General features: G+C 40.5%; 4 protein-coding genes across 6 annotated transcripts; 1 reads left to right on the top strand and 3 right to left on the bottom strand.

The window, feature by feature from the left end:
• The first annotated feature begins 3,217 nt into the window (after positions 1 to 3,217).
• LOC133744620 (uncharacterized) lies at positions 3,218 to 4,038 on the top strand. Its single transcript, XM_062172698.1, has 2 exons — positions 3,218 to 3,345; positions 3,526 to 4,038. Exons 1-2 carry the CDS (start codon positions 3,341 to 3,343, stop codon positions 3,881 to 3,883), a joined length of 363 nt encoding a protein of 120 aa, XP_062028682.1. The 5' UTR covers positions 3,218 to 3,340; the 3' UTR covers positions 3,884 to 4,038.
• A 246-nt stretch (positions 4,039 to 4,284) lies between these two features.
• LOC133726920 (uncharacterized) lies at positions 4,285 to 7,255 on the bottom strand. 2 transcript variants are annotated; one of them, XM_062154559.1, is made up of 5 exons: positions 7,016 to 7,253; positions 6,249 to 6,897; positions 5,550 to 5,956; positions 4,947 to 5,045; positions 4,285 to 4,651 (listed from the first exon to the last, which is right to left on the bottom strand). In XM_062154559.1, exons 1-5 carry the CDS (start codon positions 7,144 to 7,146, stop codon positions 4,438 to 4,440), a joined length of 1,500 nt encoding a protein of 499 aa, XP_062010543.1. In that variant the 5' UTR covers positions 7,147 to 7,253; the 3' UTR covers positions 4,285 to 4,437. The 2 variants fall into 2 exon arrangements, with proteins under 2 accessions (XP_062010543.1, XP_062010544.1); XM_062154560.1 differs by having other exon boundaries at positions 4,494 to 4,682; positions 7,016 to 7,255.
• A 3,414-nt stretch (positions 7,256 to 10,669) lies between these two features.
• Positions 10,670 to 15,546, bottom strand: LOC133709093 (ATPase 8, plasma membrane-type). Of its 2 annotated transcripts, XM_062134711.1 has the most exons (14): positions 15,220 to 15,545; positions 14,915 to 15,133; positions 14,671 to 14,808; positions 14,264 to 14,578; positions 13,825 to 14,151; positions 13,620 to 13,739; positions 13,406 to 13,528; positions 13,229 to 13,333; positions 12,811 to 13,120; positions 12,218 to 12,732; positions 11,966 to 12,133; positions 11,658 to 11,840; positions 11,384 to 11,553; positions 10,670 to 11,069 (listed from the first exon to the last, which is right to left on the bottom strand). In XM_062134711.1, exons 1-14 carry the CDS (start codon positions 15,265 to 15,267, stop codon positions 10,973 to 10,975), a joined length of 2,838 nt encoding a protein of 945 aa, XP_061990695.1. In that variant the 5' UTR covers positions 15,268 to 15,545; the 3' UTR covers positions 10,670 to 10,972. The 2 variants fall into 2 exon arrangements, with proteins under 2 accessions (XP_061990695.1, XP_061990690.1); XM_062134706.1 differs by having other exon boundaries at positions 11,966 to 12,732; positions 15,220 to 15,546.
• A 1,788-nt stretch (positions 15,547 to 17,334) lies between these two features.
• On the bottom strand, positions 17,335 to 18,034 carry LOC133726919 (large ribosomal subunit protein eL39z/eL39x). The gene is made up of 3 exons (XM_062154558.1): positions 17,971 to 18,034; positions 17,753 to 17,856; positions 17,335 to 17,636 (listed from the first exon to the last, which is right to left on the bottom strand). Exons 1-3 carry the CDS (start codon positions 17,971 to 17,973, stop codon positions 17,588 to 17,590), a joined length of 156 nt encoding a protein of 51 aa, XP_062010542.1. The 5' UTR covers positions 17,974 to 18,034; the 3' UTR covers positions 17,335 to 17,587.
• Between the last annotated feature and the right edge of the window lie 843 nt (positions 18,035 to 18,877).

Below are 18,877 nucleotides of genomic sequence, written 5' to 3'. Positions count from 1 at the left end.
GTTAGTAACACACACACCCATGCAGTGGTATCCCATCGCCAGGACACCTGTACCGACATTGCGGCGAAAGCCTGGCAAAGCCAAACTAATCCACTGCACCGCAGACGCACGAACCCAAATGGTCCCTCAAATCTGCTGGCCACGGGATGGAGCGGGGATTCGAACGCTAGACCTGGGGGTTCCAGACTAGGCCATTCGACCAACACACCACACCACGTGGTTACTATTTAGAAAATTAAAATAAATTAAGTTCTACAACGTTTTTCTTAATCTTAGTTTTTTAAGATTAGATTTCAAATAATTTTTTATATTCCACTATAAGAAAGAAAGAAAAAAAAAAACTCAAAATATATTGTTTTTAGTATATTATTGTGAGATTAATCTTTATTAATATAATGAAGATTTAGTATCTGTTTGGCTCCAATTTTGTTGCAGCTGGTCAACAGTCTCTTTTCTTGCGCGGGCGTGCCAGCACCGTCGGGTGCGGTCGTCGGGGATGTCCATTGACCTGACTTCTGTTGAGCGATTGTAGACGAGGAGAGCACCAACCTCGTCGCGGGATTCTTTGTGCCTCGTGGCGAGGACTTTTGCTGAGCTTCTTGAAAATCACAATCGATACTCGATGTTGTAGATCGAGCAGAGCGAGAACCACTGGGAAGTGAGAAGAACTTGCTAAAGCGTGACTTTAGCTTGGCTGGGTTGCTAGGGCGTTACCCTTGCTTGGCTGGTTCTGTAATCATTGTGGTTGCGGCACTACCGTCGGCTCCCGAGGAGACTAGGACCGAAGTACGTTGGCAGAGGGTTTGGTGGCACTAAAAGTCGGCTTCTGAGAAGACTAGGACTAGGAGTGTGATCACCGGTAAGAGAAAGAGAAGGAGATGAGTTGCTCTTAGAGAGGTTGCTCTAGAGAGAACTTAGATCATCTTAGAGATGTTTTGATGTTGTGAATGTGTCTCTAGAATGAGAGGAGAAAGTGTTTATATAGGGAAGAAAAAGAAGAGTGAAATGATGAGTGGAAAAAAAATAATGAAAGTGGAGTATGAAAGTGATTTGTAAAATATGGAAAAGATAGAGAAATGATGAAATGAAAGCAAAGCATGAAGGTGCAGAAACATGGAAGTGATGATGATCTATTAAAGAGATTGTAGTAGAAAAATATATCCAAGGAAAAAAAGAAAAGCATCTAGCTTTCTTCATGTGGGTAGGAAACATGAACATGTGAATATTAAGCTGGTTTTAGGTCAGTTTCTGCCCCTTTATTCCTTCAATTATTTCTCCAACAAGACTTCAGAATGAGCCTTCGACTTCTTCATAAAAAATGTTCCACTATGAGTGTAGATCATCCTGACAAAGTTTCAGAGCTTTATTCCATGTAGTTGGGCCGGAAATGCTGCTGGAACTCTTACAGGTCCAGTTTTCTAGTTTTGCTTCTGTAGAAAACTGGACTGATTGTTTGAAGGTCTTCCACTCAAAACTAGCTCTGTCACTCTTCATAAGAAATTATCCTTGGGATGTCTAGTATTAATCTGGAAAGGTTTAGCTCATTTAGATTTTATTTGGTTAGTCTTCCGCCCCTCCTTCCTTGTTTAGCTCGGTTTCTCCTAGCCGAAGTAGGAAAATGTGCTAAAGTTAACTTTTCATGCTTCCATGCTTCCATAGTAGGCTTTATTTAGCCTCTAAATATATATTTCGAGCTTGTCGACAATATATAGCTTGAGCCACTGACATTGGCTCAATTTCTCCAACACATGCCTTGTCAGGCCAAAATGTTCATTTTGGGTTCAAACAGTATCTATTATTCTTTCCTTCATTCTATAGTTATATTATTATGAGATTAGTCTTTATTAATAAACATATATTTAATACTTTTGGTTAAATATTTAGCGGAATCTCCCTCTCCGCAGGGCCATTACAGTGCATCATTTAAAAAAGATGGCAAAGGGGTCTCCGAAACCTGCGGAGCGACCCGGTACAGCGAAAATTCGTTTTCGTGATGGCGGCGGCGAGCCTCGTGCTCTCCAGTCCAGGCAAAGGCGAGATAACGGCGACGTGGGATTGAAGAGTCTGTGGTCTCTTCTGCAACGACGTCAGGATCTCGACCAAGATTCTCGAAGGCTCCGGTTGATGGGATTCTCAACTGAGGGTGTTTTTTTGGCCGTGGGTCGGCGGATCGAATCGGAACTGCGGCTTTGGTGTCGACGATCCGGCCATGTGTTGTGGTGTCGGAGTTGGTTGGTCAATGTCAGATCTGGGCGGATGAAGGCGGCAGGAGGGTTTGCCGTGACACCGGCGGTGATTGGACAGGACCTGGAGTTGGCTGGGATTGTTTTACCGGTCCTGGAGGTGACTGCAGTGAAGGGCTGCGAGCAAGAAGAAAGATTGGAAGAACCGGCGGGGAACCTTAGGTTTGACCTAGGGCTGACCACTGGTTTGACCGGGCTGGATACTAGGCCGCTGACTTTGATTGGGCATGAGGTTGTGGCTGGATTTGGGCCTGATTTGCATGGGCCGCTGATTGAGCCTATGTATAGGGGACTCAATTTGGGCTTTATACTGCAGAATCTCCAGAAGGGCCCGAGGAGCAACCTGATGCCGAGGTTGTTGGCAACAAAGGAGGCTGTAGAGGGTGTTGGTTCCAACCCTGCGGGGAAGGGACCTGCGCTTGCTTAGGTCCCACAAGCTTCTAGACATTCTGGACTCAAGTCTTTTGAAGTAGGGGTAAACTTCTATAGTCTTTTCTAAGACGTTTCTAGTTGTTATTTGTACCACAATTGCGTGACTGGCAAATTAGACTAGATGAATATTTTTTCCTTAGAGAGCGAGACTACTCTTGCTTAGTTTAGGCTTGCTGTTCAGCGAGCGTCCCTTTAGATCTTAATGAGTTTAGAGTGGCTTAGATAGGTTATCCGGTTTGTTCCGGGTTTTCTTATGTAAGTTCTGTTAGACTCTGGCCTGTTTCTTATGGCTTTGATATCTAATAAAATCAAATCCTTTCAAAAAAAAATTTACAGTGCATCATTTAAGAGTTAAGTTATTCAAAGTGGTTCCCAATTCTATTGGTGCATCTATCATAAATGATTCTTGGCATCTCTCTTTCTTTCTTTGTTTCTCTGTTCTTCTGAAAATGTCAGCTTGCAATGCAGTAGTATTAAATGGTTCTACAGTTTTAGAGCTTCTATATTTCCTATCTTGTTAGTATTTGATTACATTTAACATCAGGGGAATACCAGGCAGTAATTGTATGTCTAGGAGCCAAAGCAGATCTGCTTCCTGAGCTCCTGGGAGGCTTCCATTGAGGACATGCAGAGGTGTCGTTGCACATCTGCAGCTTCCTGATAACATGGGGTAAAAGCATTTTTCCATGCTCTATATTTATACACAAACAGGCTTGATGAATATAACTTTGGGCTGTTGAGTTTCACATCTCAATTGACATTACTTAGATTTTTTTGGTTTAGCATCTAAATGCTCAAATATCCTGTGTTCTATATCTACGACTTATCTGTCTAAAATTCTGTGTTGAAGAGGGGAGTATCCAGGCTTTGGCCCCTCAATATTGTCAGATGCTTGGCTTGCTGTCCAAGGACCTCGGAGTTTGTATATGGGCTCAACATGGGAATGGAAATCAAGAAATTCATCATCAAATGTATCTGCAGATGAAGCTACAGAAGCCCTTAAAGAGCTTCTACCAAAGGCATGCGGCATTTATCCAGTTGTAAAAGATTGGACCTGTATTGGAGCCAGGGCTGGCCTTAGGGCAATGCCACCACTCACTCCTCATGGGTCACTTCCTCTTTTGGGTTGTGTCAATAACATTATAGGTCAAAATCAAACTTGCAAATACTGGTTATTTGGAGGGCTTGGTTCAAGGGGATTGTTGTAGCATGGTTGGCTTGGGAAGTTGATGTCACAAGCTGTGCTTTCGTGTAACGAATAATTAATTCCATATGAATTAACCTCTTGGAAAATAACAAAACAATAATTGACACATTCTAGTGATGGAATTTTGACTCGGCATTTGAAGGTTAATTTGCCCATTACTTTCTTGCTTTAGAAAGTGCTTTGTGTTCTTGGCAGAAGCCAGATTCCTATTATCTGTTGATAGTTATTATCTTGAAATGGTTGATTTTCACCTGGGTTATCTGGTGCATTCTGTGTTATGGATGTGTTTCTTCAAGCAGCACTCGTTTGACTTTGTTTCATAGATTTTTCTGGGGTCTTGTTTTTTCCTTTTTGTTGAGTTTTACGAAGGTATGACATATGCTTTAGAACCTGCAAAAACTATTCATAGAAAAGCTCTTCAAAAATGAATCTATGGAATACCAACAAAGCTCAACTCAAGCGAAAACCAACAGTAAGAACAACTTAAAGGTACAAAGCTGATCATGCTTGCCCTAATTATGAAAGTACAGAGTCCGTTGAGCGATGCTAAGTTTCTTATCCCAATGTCCATACATAAACTTGGCCTCCACCTGTAGCTCCTGCTAGCATCCCAACATTATAAGGGTGAGCAGCCAATCTACACGGAATTGCAGACATATATGGGCTCTTTAAAGTGAAAACTGCTCTTCTTTGAAGGTGGGAGATAACATCGATTCCTCTATTCTTATTTCCGATGAAGACATGTGCATCATCCCAGCCCCATATTGCCCTGTCGCAGTGTTAAAGTCAGAAAGCAATCCCTTTTTCATGTTAGCAAAATTTAGTACTGTACATATTCAAAAACCACATGTGCAAAGTGTTAATAGCAATCAGAAAGAGACTCCCTTTCATGCTCATAATACTTTCCAGAAGATGTACATAACCAAAGTCAAAGTAATTGAAACACTGCTCAGGGTTTTACATAAAGCTCACAAAATGTAATAAATGAAGACAGATTATATAAAACAGAAGATTTAGACGAAGAAAAATTACATCAGCATATGAAAATCTGGTGGAAATCTTACTTGAACTTAGGAATCCATCTGCCTGTATTATTGTCATGGGATATCCTTGATATGTCCTCAAAATTAACTCCACTTGATATACCAACTGTGTCATCAAGACTGCATGAAGAGGTCAGAAAGTTAGTGACATTCATTTGGATTCTTGTCATTAATCACCATTTACACATTATTTGAGTAACATTAGACCCCAAAACATTAATAGTACAGCAGAGTATTGCAGCCTAGAAGAATAATTCAAATGGCGTCATCTCATCCATACTCTCTATATCCACAATTTGTCAAATTCCATAGAGAAAAGCAACTATTGACAGAACCAAGCTACTGAGCCAGAAAAGTAGAATGACATGCAGAACACAAAAAGGAATGTGCAAAATCAGGAAGTTGTTAGGAACCACATATCCCTAACATTTCATAAACAGCATTTATAGGATAGGAAACTACAAAAGCTAACATACTCATAAAGCCTACGGGTGCATGTTGATCAACATTGATCTCAAATATATAGCAAACTGTATTTGTTAAGCACATGATGAATTCATTCTAGCATGCATGTTACAGTGGGGACATAAGATATTCCTCTTAATAACAACAGAATATAGTCACCTTGTCGTCACTAGCGACCTTCCAGAAGGTGAGAAGTAGGCAGAATGCACAGCCCTTTTGTGGCCAATTGTCTTCAAACTTTTGAATTTATCTGCATCAATACATCTCAAATCCCAAATGCAGGCGGTTCCATCTGTTGAACTAGTGGTGATGATGTTTGAATTTTCTGAGTTAAAGTCTATGGAATTGATTCTATCATCATGCGGACTCCATTGGGCTGAGATGTTTCCTGTTCTCTCGTCCCACATACTTATACCTCCACGACCCTCAGCAAAGTATAAACACTTTGCATTGTTTGACTGTTGAGCGAGAGAATATATAGTCTCACCACTTGAATATACTAGATCAAACACCTCTTTCTCAGCATCCATCAATCGGATAAATCCATCATAGCAACTAGTAAAGATCTGCACTTTAATTCAACGATCATATGTTAGCTATAACATCAAAACCTGAGAGTGCAGGAAAATAGTGCCAAAGGAGTTGTTGCCTTATCATAATCAAACTCAGTTTCCAAGTCATTAGTCAGTCAGAAATTCAGCATGACAAAGTTCAACCCCATTTTGGATGCATATGGAACAATTGGCAACATTCCAACCAAGACAATTTATGAAATCTACTATAAACCAAAAGCCTAATGAAGTTAACTATATTCAAATGACAAATAATTTGAAACCATACAAAGAAATGTTAAGTTACCTTTGACATGCAATCTTGGTGAACAGAAATCCCCGAAATGGGACCAGAATGTGGGTGATACATACATATCCCACCTTCCTCCCCTTCCTTAGAATCAACATTCCAAAATCCAACATTCCCAGCCTTATTCCCAACCACAACCATCCTCAAACTAGTACTCGGAAAAAATCTCACATTCATGACATTCCCCGGCACAACTCGGGCTACATTCTCCTCATTCAGAGTCAAAGACTCCACCTTCAAATCACTCTCAACTCCTCCTTCTTCTAATTTCTTACTCAAATCACAACTAACCCCACCAACTAAGATAAATGCACCACTTGATCTCTCCTCTTTGCAATCCCCAAATTCACCGTTAACTTCCAAACCCAATTGGGGTTTCTTCTCAACACCCAAAATGGCCTCAATCAGAGCTCTATCCGATACTCCGCTATACACATCTCTCATACTAAGAGGACCCAATTTGCGAGCCGATGCCTTAGGGTCTACAGATTCTAGGGTCTTCACCACAGAGTCATCATCACCATCACCACCTAGTCCTTTCGCATCGGGTGGTAATCCTCTGGTGCGTAGAGAACGCCTGATAACAGTTGGGTCCTGGGTCTTGGGCTGCTTCTCCGAATTGACCTTGTACGATTTGGTCTCAACCCTAGAAATCAGAATTTGGGAATTTTTTTTTTTTTTTTCAAATTACCGAAGAAATAAAAATCGCGTTTTTGAGAGGAATAGTGAATTGCATAGAGTTGGAGGGTGTGAGGGATTATTACCTGGGGCGTTTGGTTGAGGCAGAGAGTTGGGTGGCCATGGATTGGAGCTTCAGGGAAGCCATCAATTCCTCGTTCCGGCGAATGTTCTCGAGCCTCTTGCGCTCATAGTCTGTGAGTTTCTGAGTCGCCATGAGAGAGCGATTTGGCGCAGAGAGAGAGAGAGAGAGAGAGAGAGAGAGAGATTGGTAAAGTAGATTTTGAACAATTAGGGCACACAAGTTTGACGACTGTTGGCGGGAAATGAACTGGCGGAACGAGACACAGTAAAGGGCTTTGATTTAATTAGTTTTACTACCACCCACTAACACGATTTGATTCGAAATCCGCACGAGATAAAACATGTTGAATTCGCACGGTTAAGAAGTAGGTAATTTATATAATTGTATGTCAACCTGGTAAGACTTATTTAATATCCGGGGCATTAGTATATCAATTTGCTAACACGAAATGAACACATGGCAACTCGTTTGTGAAAAAGTTCAACCTGCTAAAATGTTTTAAACGTTAAAAATATTATGAATTTGGATACTTTACGCAATTTCTGAGGTCAAGGCTCAAGATCTTCATCGTCTAATTCATGCCATTTAACAATTTAGAGTGTTACTTCTCGAGGCATTGAGTGGATTTCCATGGTTGACGCATGTTTCAAACATAAACTTCATTTTTCAATAAATTTATGTTTTGACACTTGCTTCAAATTTAGCTTTGAGACAAAACCCCGTGGAAGAATGCTAGCAATCTTCCCTATCGACCTTTCCTTTTTATCTTTCCCACTCATTAACTGACACTTGTCCTCTTATTTCACTTAAAACTATAACATTAATATTTACCATACTGACTTTTTTATTTTCCGAATGTATCCTTAATTATTACATATCAATGAATTTATTATTTTTCATCTTTCATTCTATTTAAATTCTATTCTCCTCTCCCTTCCGTGAGGAAATCACCTGTCCCCAATAAACCTATCCCAATTCTATCACTGCCTTGGTTTATTGCCACTTGTACTTGCCTTTAACTAAACTTTAACACCGTTATTGTTACTGAAAGATAAAAGTTAATTAAACGATAATTTCCCTTGGAATAAATCAGATCAACTCATCTCCCCATGTGGATAATTCATTGTCGAGGAAATCAAGCTTTTCTGAGCTATTTATCTCCCCAGCTTTCTTACCTTTTGAGAGATTTATGATAGAATTGAAGAATTTCGGAGTAATTCCACGCCCCATTGCCACTGCTTCAGAGACAACGATACTCTTCCTCGGCTTCAATTCATTGAGAGTGAGAGCAGCAAGAGTCTTCTTATCCTGATCAATAGTTTGGGTGCTGCGACTCCTTCAACTTTGTTGCTTTGACCACCACCGCTGGATCAGAATCAAACCTCGCCGTTGGGTTCCTCTTTCTGGGTTTCAGATTTTGGATTATGGGTCGGACTCAAAATTCAATCTGTTTGGCTCCCAAAATCAGTCTGGTACAAACTGTCTCTTTTGAATGCGCGAGCGTGCCAGCACCGTGGGGTGCAGTCGTCGGGGCGTCCCTTGACTTGACTTCTTCTCAAACGATGTGGACGAGGAGAGCACCAACCTCGTCACAAGGTTCTTTTCTATGCCTTCCGAGAAAGGACTTCTTGCCTTACGGATAAGGACTTTGGTTGTGGTCTCTTTGCGTTCACCGAATCGATACCCAACGTTGTAGGTTGAGCAGAGCAATCACCGGAAAGTCTGGAGAAGCACGGATTTTGCTAAAGCGTGACTTTAGCTTCGCTGGGTTGCGAGGGCGTTACCCTTGCTTCGCTGGAAGTAACGGTGGCAGTAGCACTAACAGTCGGCTCCTGGGGAGACTGGGACTGGAAGCACGGTCGCCGGGTTGGTTTGGTGGCACTGACAGTCGGCTCTTGAAGAGATTGGGACTGAAGTGTGGTCACCGGTAAGAGAGGCTGCTCCGGGGAGACTTGGGCAATCGTAGAGATTGGTTGAAGAGTTGTTCCTTTTTGTTGTATCGTCTTTAGCCTCTATATATAGGCTACTGCAGATTCTCCTTCCAAATAGGAATGAAATACTATATTTTAGGCCACAGTTATTGGCCTTTGAATCGAATCAAAACTCTTAATAGTTTTGATAGCTATCGTAATAAAAGATTAACTCCGTTGTAGCAATCTTCTAGGCAAGGTTAATTACCTAAATTCAGATGAAGATATCAACTAATAAATCACTATGATTGAAGGAGATTGATGACCTATTATTCATCTCTAATCCAATTTTGTTTAAAACCTAGAATCTAATACAAACTACATTATTTGAGTACAAAGAATGCTGAGACAACAATGAATCATTATTTCTATTTTTTTTCCTAATATTGTGGGCGTGGGAAATTTGTTTCTGGGCGTGGGAATTTTTCTTTTGATTTGTGCAATAGAATTGAACCCACACCTCAAGTTGGTATTTGGTATTGTGCGCAGAATTTTTTTTGATTTGGGTGTGGGAAACTTTTTTGTTTTGTTTTATTTGGTTTAGAAAGTTTTATTTGATTTGGTTATGCAATTGTTTAGAAGGTGGGTAGGGTATTGAACCAAAGAAAAATTAGTAATTGCACCAAAGAAGATTAGACAAAGAAAAAGTAAAAGGAGGAGGAGGAGGACGAAGATTTTTTCTAATCTGGGCTATGCAATTGTTCCCAGAAGATGAGTATTGAACCAATCAAGAATTGGTATTGAACAAAGAAGAATGATACAAATAAAAAGGAGGAGGAGGAGGAACATGAATAGGAAGAACAAGAGGAGAAGGTCAGGAGAACGACCTGTTCGCAGATAGAGAGAGAGAGAGAGAAAAAAAAAAATTAAATGAAAATAAGAATTAATTTGTGCAATAATTAGGGGTACATTTGGAAAATACAAAAGTCAGCTTTATAAACATTAATGTTATAGTTTTGAGTGAAATAAGAGGACAAGTGTCAGTTAATGAGTGAGAAAGGTAGATGGAGAAGGTTGCTAGTATTCCTCAACCCCGTGCTATAGCACACGACTTTTTGAGTCTTTTTTTTTTTTGATCATATAAACAGCTAGTCTTTTGTGAGTCAAACTCACAAGCTCTCACTTACAAAGGAGAGACTTATGCCACTAGACCAAATGGTACTGGGCGACTTTTTGGGTCTTTAGTTGAACTGAAAACCAATTATAACTCAATTTTTTTTTACAATTTTTTTAAAATAAAAAAGGGAAAAGTATTTTAGAAAAATGGGATCCTGTTGTAGGAAAATAGGATGCAAGAGAGATTGATGAGAGAATTGTATGTTATTCATTGATAATATGAGCCTTATATATAGGGATTACAAAGCACATAATCTTGGAATGCAAGGATTCATATTATAACTTGAATTGAGAATTCTCTCCTATTACAATTATATAACTAATTCTAGTTTGACAAGGCATACTAAAGTCAACATTCTTCAACACTCCTCCTTGTGCGGCTCAAACTTGGTGATGACACTTTAATCGTTGCCTACATATTAGTATGACTATAAGAGAGTCTTGCTGTCTTGCAATGCATTTTTTTTTTTTTGGGACAATTTAGACGAACATATGGTAGTGGGTTTATGTATATATGTCCACAATATCTCCATGAAAGTAGATTAAAGTATTAAATATAACTAGTAAACTTCGAGATAAGAGGTCTAGTTTTTCATTCCCCAAAATCTAGTTGGACAAATCTCATCATCTAGTTTTATCCAGCACATCACCCTCTTTACTTTCATGTTACAAGTGCAAAACAAGAAGAAGAAGAGTTTATAGAACTACTATAAGCTTACAAGAAGCGCAAAAGAAGAAGAAGAAGGGTTTATAGAACTATCATAAGCAAAGCTTCTTCTTAGCACATCTGTCTCTAGTTACGCCCTTTCGATCCTTGATACCCTCCCTATACATGGTACTGATAGCTTCATCGTTTTCGTGATGGAAGTGTTCTAGACGGTGTAGTGTTGTTGGATGGTGTCGATGTCTAGCCCCTTCAGCTTAACCACAGATTCGACGTGCCCCTTTAAGGTGTGGAGCTCCCTCAACCTGCAGATGTATATGTAATATGTACAAAATCAATGAATGCAACTCTCATGTATGGCAGTCTAAGTTTTTCAAATCAAGTCTTAAATGAGATTATTTTCTAATGTGACAATTTCTCATTCCCAGTATCTTTTCATATATATACACATGGGCATTGGATTATACAAAACATCTGTAGAGACCCTTAATTTAACTAATGAGGTTACAAAGAAGCATCATGTTAAATATGGATGCCCTTTTGATCAAAATCTTCAGCTATAGCATTGATTGGGATGTATACATTAGTGGTTGTAAAACTGGTCTGGTTATTAGTTTACCTAGCAACTTCTGCTCGCCTCTTGGCCTGCTCAGCCATGGATTGATCATCCCCGTGGCTTCCATGGAACATTTCCGGAGGAGCCTGGAGACCATGGAGTGTACGTTGAGCCGATGCCCACTGTGCCTCTCTCTCAGGCTTTCCATAGTCATTCTTTGTTGTGAAGGCAGTCTTGATAGTTAGTCAAAACATGCACATTGCACAAAACAAGATTAAATAGTCATGAAGAGAATGACAGAAGGATTTGACAATGTCAAGACTAGCTAGAAACAAACCTTGTTCTGGACAACATTATCCCAGGCATGGCCACTCAATGCATAACGGATCAGGAACTTGAAGATATCGAGAGGGAAATAGGTGACAATGCTGTAGACCCAGATAGCGCCTGCCCATCCCCATCCGATACCCTTGATTTTGGCAAAGCCCCAGTCACAATATACGGCAATGAGGGTAGCCACCTAAACAACAGATGAAAGTACGAAGCTCAGGTAAGGTATAAAGTGTAGATGGTGATCAGCAAACTATTAAAGATGACAAAATTTATGAAGCTAGTTTGATCAATGGACATAAATAAGCCACTAACCAACTGCGCTGCAAGAAAGGCAACCATAAGCATGGTACCAGGGCGTTCAACAAAGGACCAGCTCCTTGATCGGGTCACAAAGATGAGTGCTTGACTGAGAATGCTCACTTGGAGGTAGACAGCTGAGTTAAGCTGAAGGTCCTCAATAGGTCTCACACCAAATATTTTCTGTAAATAGTTGAAACTTGTATTAGCATTTGTTTCAAATAAAAGTTTTTGGTTAAGGTTTTTACGGTGACATTTTGAACTTACAGAGAAAAAGAGAGTGCTGTGTGCAAGCCAGAAGAAGACCACAGTCATGACAGCCATGTAGGAACCAAGGACAACTCCAGTGGCGAAGATTTCATTGAGTTTCCAGGAGTCAGGCAGAGGAGATGGCTTCACTCTATCCTTAGAGATGGTCATGATGGTCCCGTCGTTCAGGACTGCAATGACCAAGACCATGAATGGTGGGAAGTCATATTTCCATATGAGAGCAAGAAGCATGAATCCCAGCACAATACGGATTGTGATGGAAACAGCATAAATGGTATAGTTCTTCATCCTCTGGAAGATGGCTCTGCTTGTCAAGACGGCGCTCACAATAACACTTAGTCCTGGCTCAGTCAGTACAATGTCCGAGGCACTCCTGGCTGCATCAGTTGCATCATCCACTGCGATGCCAATGTCTGCTCTCTTGAGAGCCGGGGCATCATTCACACCATCTCCGGTCATACCACAGATGTGCTTCCTCTCCTGCAGTCTCTTAACAATCTCATACTTGTGCTCTGCATATATGCATGCCCAAATTGAATTAGTTTATGATTTCTTTCTTTAATTATGCTTAATAAAAACCATATAATTACCAGGGAAGACTCCAGCAAATCCATCAGCCTTTTCAATGAGCTCATCAACGGGAATTGAAGCAATGGACTCGTCCTTGCTTTCGCCAAGAAGGGTAGATGAAGGATACATGTTGGTGCCCATGCCAAGCCTTCGACCAGTCTCTTTTCCAATGGCCAGTTGGTCACCAGTGATCATCTTAACATTGACACCAAGCTCAAGAGCACGGCGGATAGTCTCAGCACTGTCATGCCTTGGAGGATCAAAGAGAGGCAATAGACCCACAAACTCCCATTCATCACCAGCACTTTCCTTGGTCTTCTCTGATACTGTCTGTAGATGGATAAAGAATCCAATTTAAGCATTTCAGCAAATTCATTAACTCTGGATACAATGAACACCGTACCACTGGGTAATAGTTATGTTGTCTTATTTATTCACCTGTCGTGCAACTCCCAATGAACGAAGACCACGGTTAGCATAGTTGTCAATCACTTCATGGGCCTTCTTCCTCGCTTCTCCCTTAAGGGCACATAGGTCAATTATCTGGTGAACATGTAAAACAGTTAGATGTCAATGTTGAAAATTCAGCTACAAAAATAAGACTTGATATCTTACTTGCTCAGGAGCACCCTTGCTGCATCTGTGCCACTCGCCATTGCTATCGATGTAGGTGATTGCTGTGCGCTTGTCGACAGGGTTGAAGGGCAGGAAATGTACCTCAGTGATCCCTGCTCTTGCCTACAAAATTAGTCACCAATAGATCAATGTAAAGCTGCAATTGCTTCAATCACTACAAGATAGAAAACACTAACTAAAGGCTGATGTGTACCTCCTTGGGGTCACTTAGCATCCCAACAATTGAGGCATCAATTGCGTCCTGGTTTTCGACCCTGGAAGCTCTGGCAGAGAGCAAGACCACTGTGTCTTTGTCCATGTTCTTAGGGAACACCTGCAATTACAATTACATCAGAACAACTAAGCACTGACATTATAAAGAGGACCATACATAATGACCACAATGCTTTGTCACTAGCCTCAATCAGACTCTTGTCGACGGTAAGCTTGTTGAGGGTGAGGGTTCCGGTCTTGTCACTGCAAAGGACATCCATTCCTGCCATTTCTTCAATGGCTGTCATCCTCTTGGTGATGGCACCTTGCTGTGACAAGCGGTGAGACCCAATAGCCATGGTCACGGATAAGACCGTTGGCATGGCAATGGGGATACCTCCGATCAGGAGCACCAACAGATTATCAATACCATCTCTATATGCCCTGTGCTGAATGGGGTACATCACCAGTATCTCAATCACCATTCCAATTCCAATGGAGCAGATGCAGAAGTTACCAATGGATGTTAACACCTGTCAACACAATCCAATATGTCATACTAGCTCCAAAAGGACTCAAAGGCTGAATCAAAATGCTTGACACACATTAGTCACCAACAAAAAAAAAAAAAGCCATCATATATACCTTTTGGAAGTGACCAACTTGGTTGGTGCTATCCACCAAGTGTGCAGCCTTGCCAAAGAAAGTGTGGACTCCAGTTGCGATTACAACGGCCTCAATCTCGCCCTGCTTGCATGTAGATCCAGAGAAGACCTCATCCCCGGGGTGCCTGGTGACCGGTAGGGATTCACCAGTGAGCGCAGCTTGGTCAATCTTTAAGGGATCGCCCTCCAGGAGACGAGCATCAGCTGGGACTATATCTCCCAACTTGATGCTAATCACATCCCCTGGTACCAAAATTTCTGCCTCTTGCTCACCCCATTTTCCATCCCGTAACACCTACGTACATTTCAATTTCAATTTAGTCCTAATTAAGAAACACATGTATGCATTAATATCCTTGATGAATACGGATATAGAAATGAATGAACCTTGGTCTTGGGGGCAAGACTAGCCATCAGAGCCGCAGCAGCGTTACCGGCATTGTTCTCTTCGATGAATGATATAGTTGAGTTGATGATCAGAAGCACCACAATACCGACGAAGTCTGGCCAATCCGGAGGCTTGCCCTGTTCACAATCCATTGTCAAACACCATACTTTCACTGCACAAAATCAAAACTACGAAACATCTAATTAATTGCAAATCACAAAATTTAGTTGCATGCATACGTACCCCTCCATTGGCCAAAACAATGGCCATGATTGCAGCAGCCTCCATCACCCATGATAAGGGATTCCACATGAACCCGAGGAACTTGAGAACCTTGCTCTCTTTCTTTTCCTCGAGCTTATTCGGGCCGAAAACCTGGATCCTCTTCGTGCCCTCCTCTGAGCTCAACCCCTCCTTCGAGCATTTCAGCTGCTCGAACACTTCCTCCACCGGGATTTTCTCCTGCATTACACATTTTCACAAGCTCCATTAATATTCAATCCTCAACAAAACCAACAACATAAAACGCAGAAGAACTCGAAGCTTACAAGGTCGACGTTCTCCTTTTTCACGTCCTCTAAGGAGATATTGGCCATGGTTGATTTTTTCTGAAGACAAAAAAGAAAAGTAGAACCTCTTCGAGTCTCTGTCGTCTAACAACAACTACTTAGGCTCTTCTCCTTGTCTTCTTCTCTCTTTTTAGGCACCTCCCTTACTGGGCCTCCTCATCCGCCATAGCCTGGCTTCTGAAGAGGAGTGGAGAGAGGTGGAGAGAATATGGGTGAAAGTAAAGGTGAAATGTGATTTGTCCAACTTTACGGACCCTTATTATTATTTTTTTATTTTTTCCCTATGGTGTGAGTTCTGCTTCTGCGACCTCCTCTGGTTTTATACCAGAGGAAGACGATGGAATTGGAGGGCGGCCTGATTCCTCGGAAGTCGGGAAGAGTTTGTTAGAGCTATTTGTGGCTCTCCTTCTTACATTATACTGTTGAGCGTCGTTGTTATTTGCATGGATATAGGAGTCGTTTTTTCTGTACGTACGTCAGGGAGTGTCCATGGATTCCAAGCTGTATACGGTTAGTACGTAGTGCCTGCCATTTTGAGCTGTTTATGGATTCTGATATCGATTTGTTGTCATATACGGAAACTTATATTGTAATAAACTTCCATTTCCCCTATTTTTGGAAACTTTTCCCCTATTTTCTCTCTGTTATATGTTATAACACTTATACGAGTACAAAGCTCATCTTATTTTCCGTTTTCCATAATTTGTGTTAGCATAAGCTCATCTCAATTTGGAGTAGGGGGCTAACATATACGGGCATTGGGGTACGTTAACTCGTAAAACCATAGAGTTCTCTTATATTTGGGTAGGAACAAACGGGCATTGCGGTACGTTAACTCGTAAAACCATAGAAGTTCTAATTAGTCGAGAAAATTAACACCACTCTATTGCTTTTGCTTACCAATGAATATGTAAGATAGCTGCAGCTGTCCACCCAAACAGCTGCACCAGCTAATTAGAAACATAGGCTGCTTGGCTACGCATAGCAGCCAGGTTTTATATTGGCAATCATTTCCATGGTAAAAAAGTTTCACTGTTTATAGTTACAGACATTTCGCTCTTTTATGATACATTTGTTGGCAACAAATTTTTCACCACCAACTTTCATTACGAACAAATAATTCATGGCAACAAGTACTTCACATGCAACGTTAACATTTCATGCTCACAAATGGTTCCCAACTCATACACTACTTTCTTAATGTAAAGATAACCGTGGATAATCAGGACTTAATTTGTGCCAAGGAACACAAACAATTGCTACACTTTTCCCGCGGTATAAACATATCAAACAAATTTTGCGCCCATTCAGTAAGACAAGCAAGATGATGAGAAATCAACAAAAATTGCTAGCATTACCATACAAAGCACCCAAACCCTATCCTATCCAAACACTTCATGATAGCCTATATTTTCGCTTCTTCTATGTCTAAGCTACAAAGAATAAGCAAACCTAAATTTATAGGTACCTGCAAATGAGCTACACCAACTAATGCATCTTGTGCATCAAACAGAACACAAGCCATCTAGCTTAACAGTAGTTCTGATAACCTAATCTGATCCTGACTTGTGCAAACCAGCAATACTAGTCAACAGGGTTCAATCAATCAGGGCCAAATCATAACAAATCTCACTTCACAAGCAACATGGCAATCAGGCTAGGACATCACCAATACACTACTAGAACCGAGGTTCAGATTCCACCAATAAATCCATTTGTCCTTCACCTTCCGTCCTACATGCTACACCAACTTATCTTAATGATGTAAAGGGAAAAACAAGGCTCATATCAGAGATATCACTGGTTCAACATTTACTATCTGTGGCACTCTGCTCGGATATATCAAACTAATACTACCTTTTACGAATGAAAGACCTTAACAGAAATAGTTGCTAGGTTCAAAATCTAAGCCTGAATGAAACTACCAAGGTAGTTGCAGACTCCAAAATGGGAATCATGCAGCGAGTATCACTAAACTATACTAGTCTTTCGATCATACAGAAAACTACTACTGCATAAAACACATAATCACATATATAATCAAAACATAAACTAAGTAAAACATGGAACTGCATAGACACGATGAACTCATAATGATTCAAAGGTGGGTCTAACCCATTACTTGAAATACGATTAAACTACAAATCCATCACCAAATCTCATCGAAATTCTCTGCTATGGGACTACCACAAAGTTCCCAAATTGATTAAACATAAAAGATTACCAAGTCTATCTCTCTCGAATTAAAATCTTAAAAGAGCAAAAGCCCAATCCCAAAGCAGAAGCAGCAACAGCAGCCATCCACCTTAGAATCCAGTAGCAGCAGCAGCAGCAGCAGCCATCCAGCTTAGAATCCAAGCTTGGTGCGGCGCCAGTGCCTGCGCTTAGCGTTGTACCTGAACACACACACACACACAAAACGACGCCGTATTAGAGGCAGGCAAAGAGAATCCATTTCTAACATCGGGGGACAGATACGCAGAGAGATACGGTGTCGTATTGGATTGTTTACCTGATGGTGTTGTCGGTCCTCATGCGGATCCAGTGAGGGATGGGCCTGTTCTGCCTCATCTTCTTCCCCAGCTTCTTCTTGATGATGAAGGTCTTGTGCGACGGCTGCAAAAAATCAAACGGTCCAGATCAGACAAGCTACCAAATCAACGGCTGGAAAGATCGAGCTGAGTACAGAAGCAAAGAGATAAAGAGAGATCGGAGGTGGCGGAGATTTACCATTTTCGCTGTGGGAGACTTGAGCAGCGGCTTGCAGACAAAACCCTAGCGATAGAAAACCCTAAATTGTTTGAGGCCATGTATTTATAGTGTAGACCAATTGGTTTTGATGGCTCTTTGGGCCTGTTCGAGACTGTGGGCCTGCGCTGGACAGTTTTTTAAGAAGCTTTTGCAGTTTTTATTAAGGCCTTTTTTCTCGACAGTGGTCATTTATTTCAATGCCCAATTACCGATTCAAGTAGCACGTGTTCTTCTCATGGCCCAATTAGACGTGTCAATGGATCGGAATATGATTTAAAAAAGAAAAAAAAATCAGTCTGATCTGATGTGGTTAGTGTCGGATTTGTTGGTCGATCTCACTTATGATTTGAATCGGTAATTTGTTGAGTTAATGGGACGATGATGTAAATTTAAGTTGAATATGATTACGGAGTAAATTATAATAGTAAATGATAAAAAAATTTATAATTAATCATTCTTAAATTTAAATATAAAGGTTAAAAACAAAATAATTATATTTTCGTCATTGGATCTGCATTTAAAAATAGTTGAGCATGATTTTTTTTAGAAGATTATTGGCCAAGTGAACAAGATCATATAATTAATGACTATGATGTATAATTGAAATGTATGTCCACATGAATCATTTTAAAGTTTTCAATAGGCATATAAAAAAAAAGTGTTTGATTGAAGTAATGCCTCATCTAAATTTTAACTTGGATTATTTTCAATTTTTGAATCCGATCGTGAAGTACCAAAACTTCTAATTAGTTATTAATACTCATTGCATCAAATTACTTTTGTTTCTCAAAAAAATTACTTTTGTTTCTCAATAGAGAGTTTTACTTTTAAAGTTTTAATAAAATTTAGAAGTAAATTAGTAAAAGATAATTTTTAACAAAAACAT

Source organism: Rosa rugosa, chromosome 1, assembly GCF_958449725.1.
Source record: "Rosa rugosa chromosome 1, drRosRugo1.1, whole genome shotgun sequence".
NCBI lineage: Eukaryota > Viridiplantae > Streptophyta > Magnoliopsida > Rosales > Rosaceae > Rosa > Rosa rugosa.
Note: the sequence above shows the minus strand (reverse complement) of the source record. Positions and strands in the feature narration are given on the sequence as shown.

What these genes read in the sequence shown, in the direction of transcription:
- LOC133726920 (XM_062154559.1), bottom strand. Translation starts at nt 7,146, where the DNA reads ATGGCGACTCAGAAACTCACAGACTATGAGCGCAAGAGGCTCGAGAAC. An exon ending in GCCTCAACCAAACGCCCCAG is followed by an intron (nt 6,898 to 7,015) that starts GTAATAATCCCT and finishes TCTGATTTCTAG; the next exon opens with GGTTGAGACCAAATCGTACA. An exon ending in AGGTCGCTAGTGACGACAAG is followed by an intron (nt 5,046 to 5,549) that starts GTGACTATATTC and finishes CTCTTCATGCAG; the next exon opens with TCTTGATGACACAGTTGGTA.
- LOC133709093 (XM_062134706.1), bottom strand. Translation starts at nt 15,267, where the DNA reads ATGGCCAATATCTCCTTAGAGGACGTGAAAAAGGAGAACGTCGACCTT. An exon ending in AAAAGGAGAACGTCGACCTT is followed by an intron (nt 15,134 to 15,219) that starts GTAAGCTTCGAG and finishes TGTGTAATGCAG; the next exon opens with GAGAAAATCCCGGTGGAGGA. An exon ending in GTCTTGCCCCCAAGACCAAG is followed by an intron (nt 14,579 to 14,670) that starts GTTCATTCATTT and finishes AAATGTACGTAG; the next exon opens with GTGTTACGGGATGGAAAATG.
- LOC133726919 (XM_062154558.1), bottom strand. An exon ending in AGGACCGACAACACCATCAG is followed by an intron (nt 17,637 to 17,752) that starts GTAAACAATCCA and finishes GTGTGTGTTCAG; the next exon opens with GTACAACGCTAAGCGCAGGC.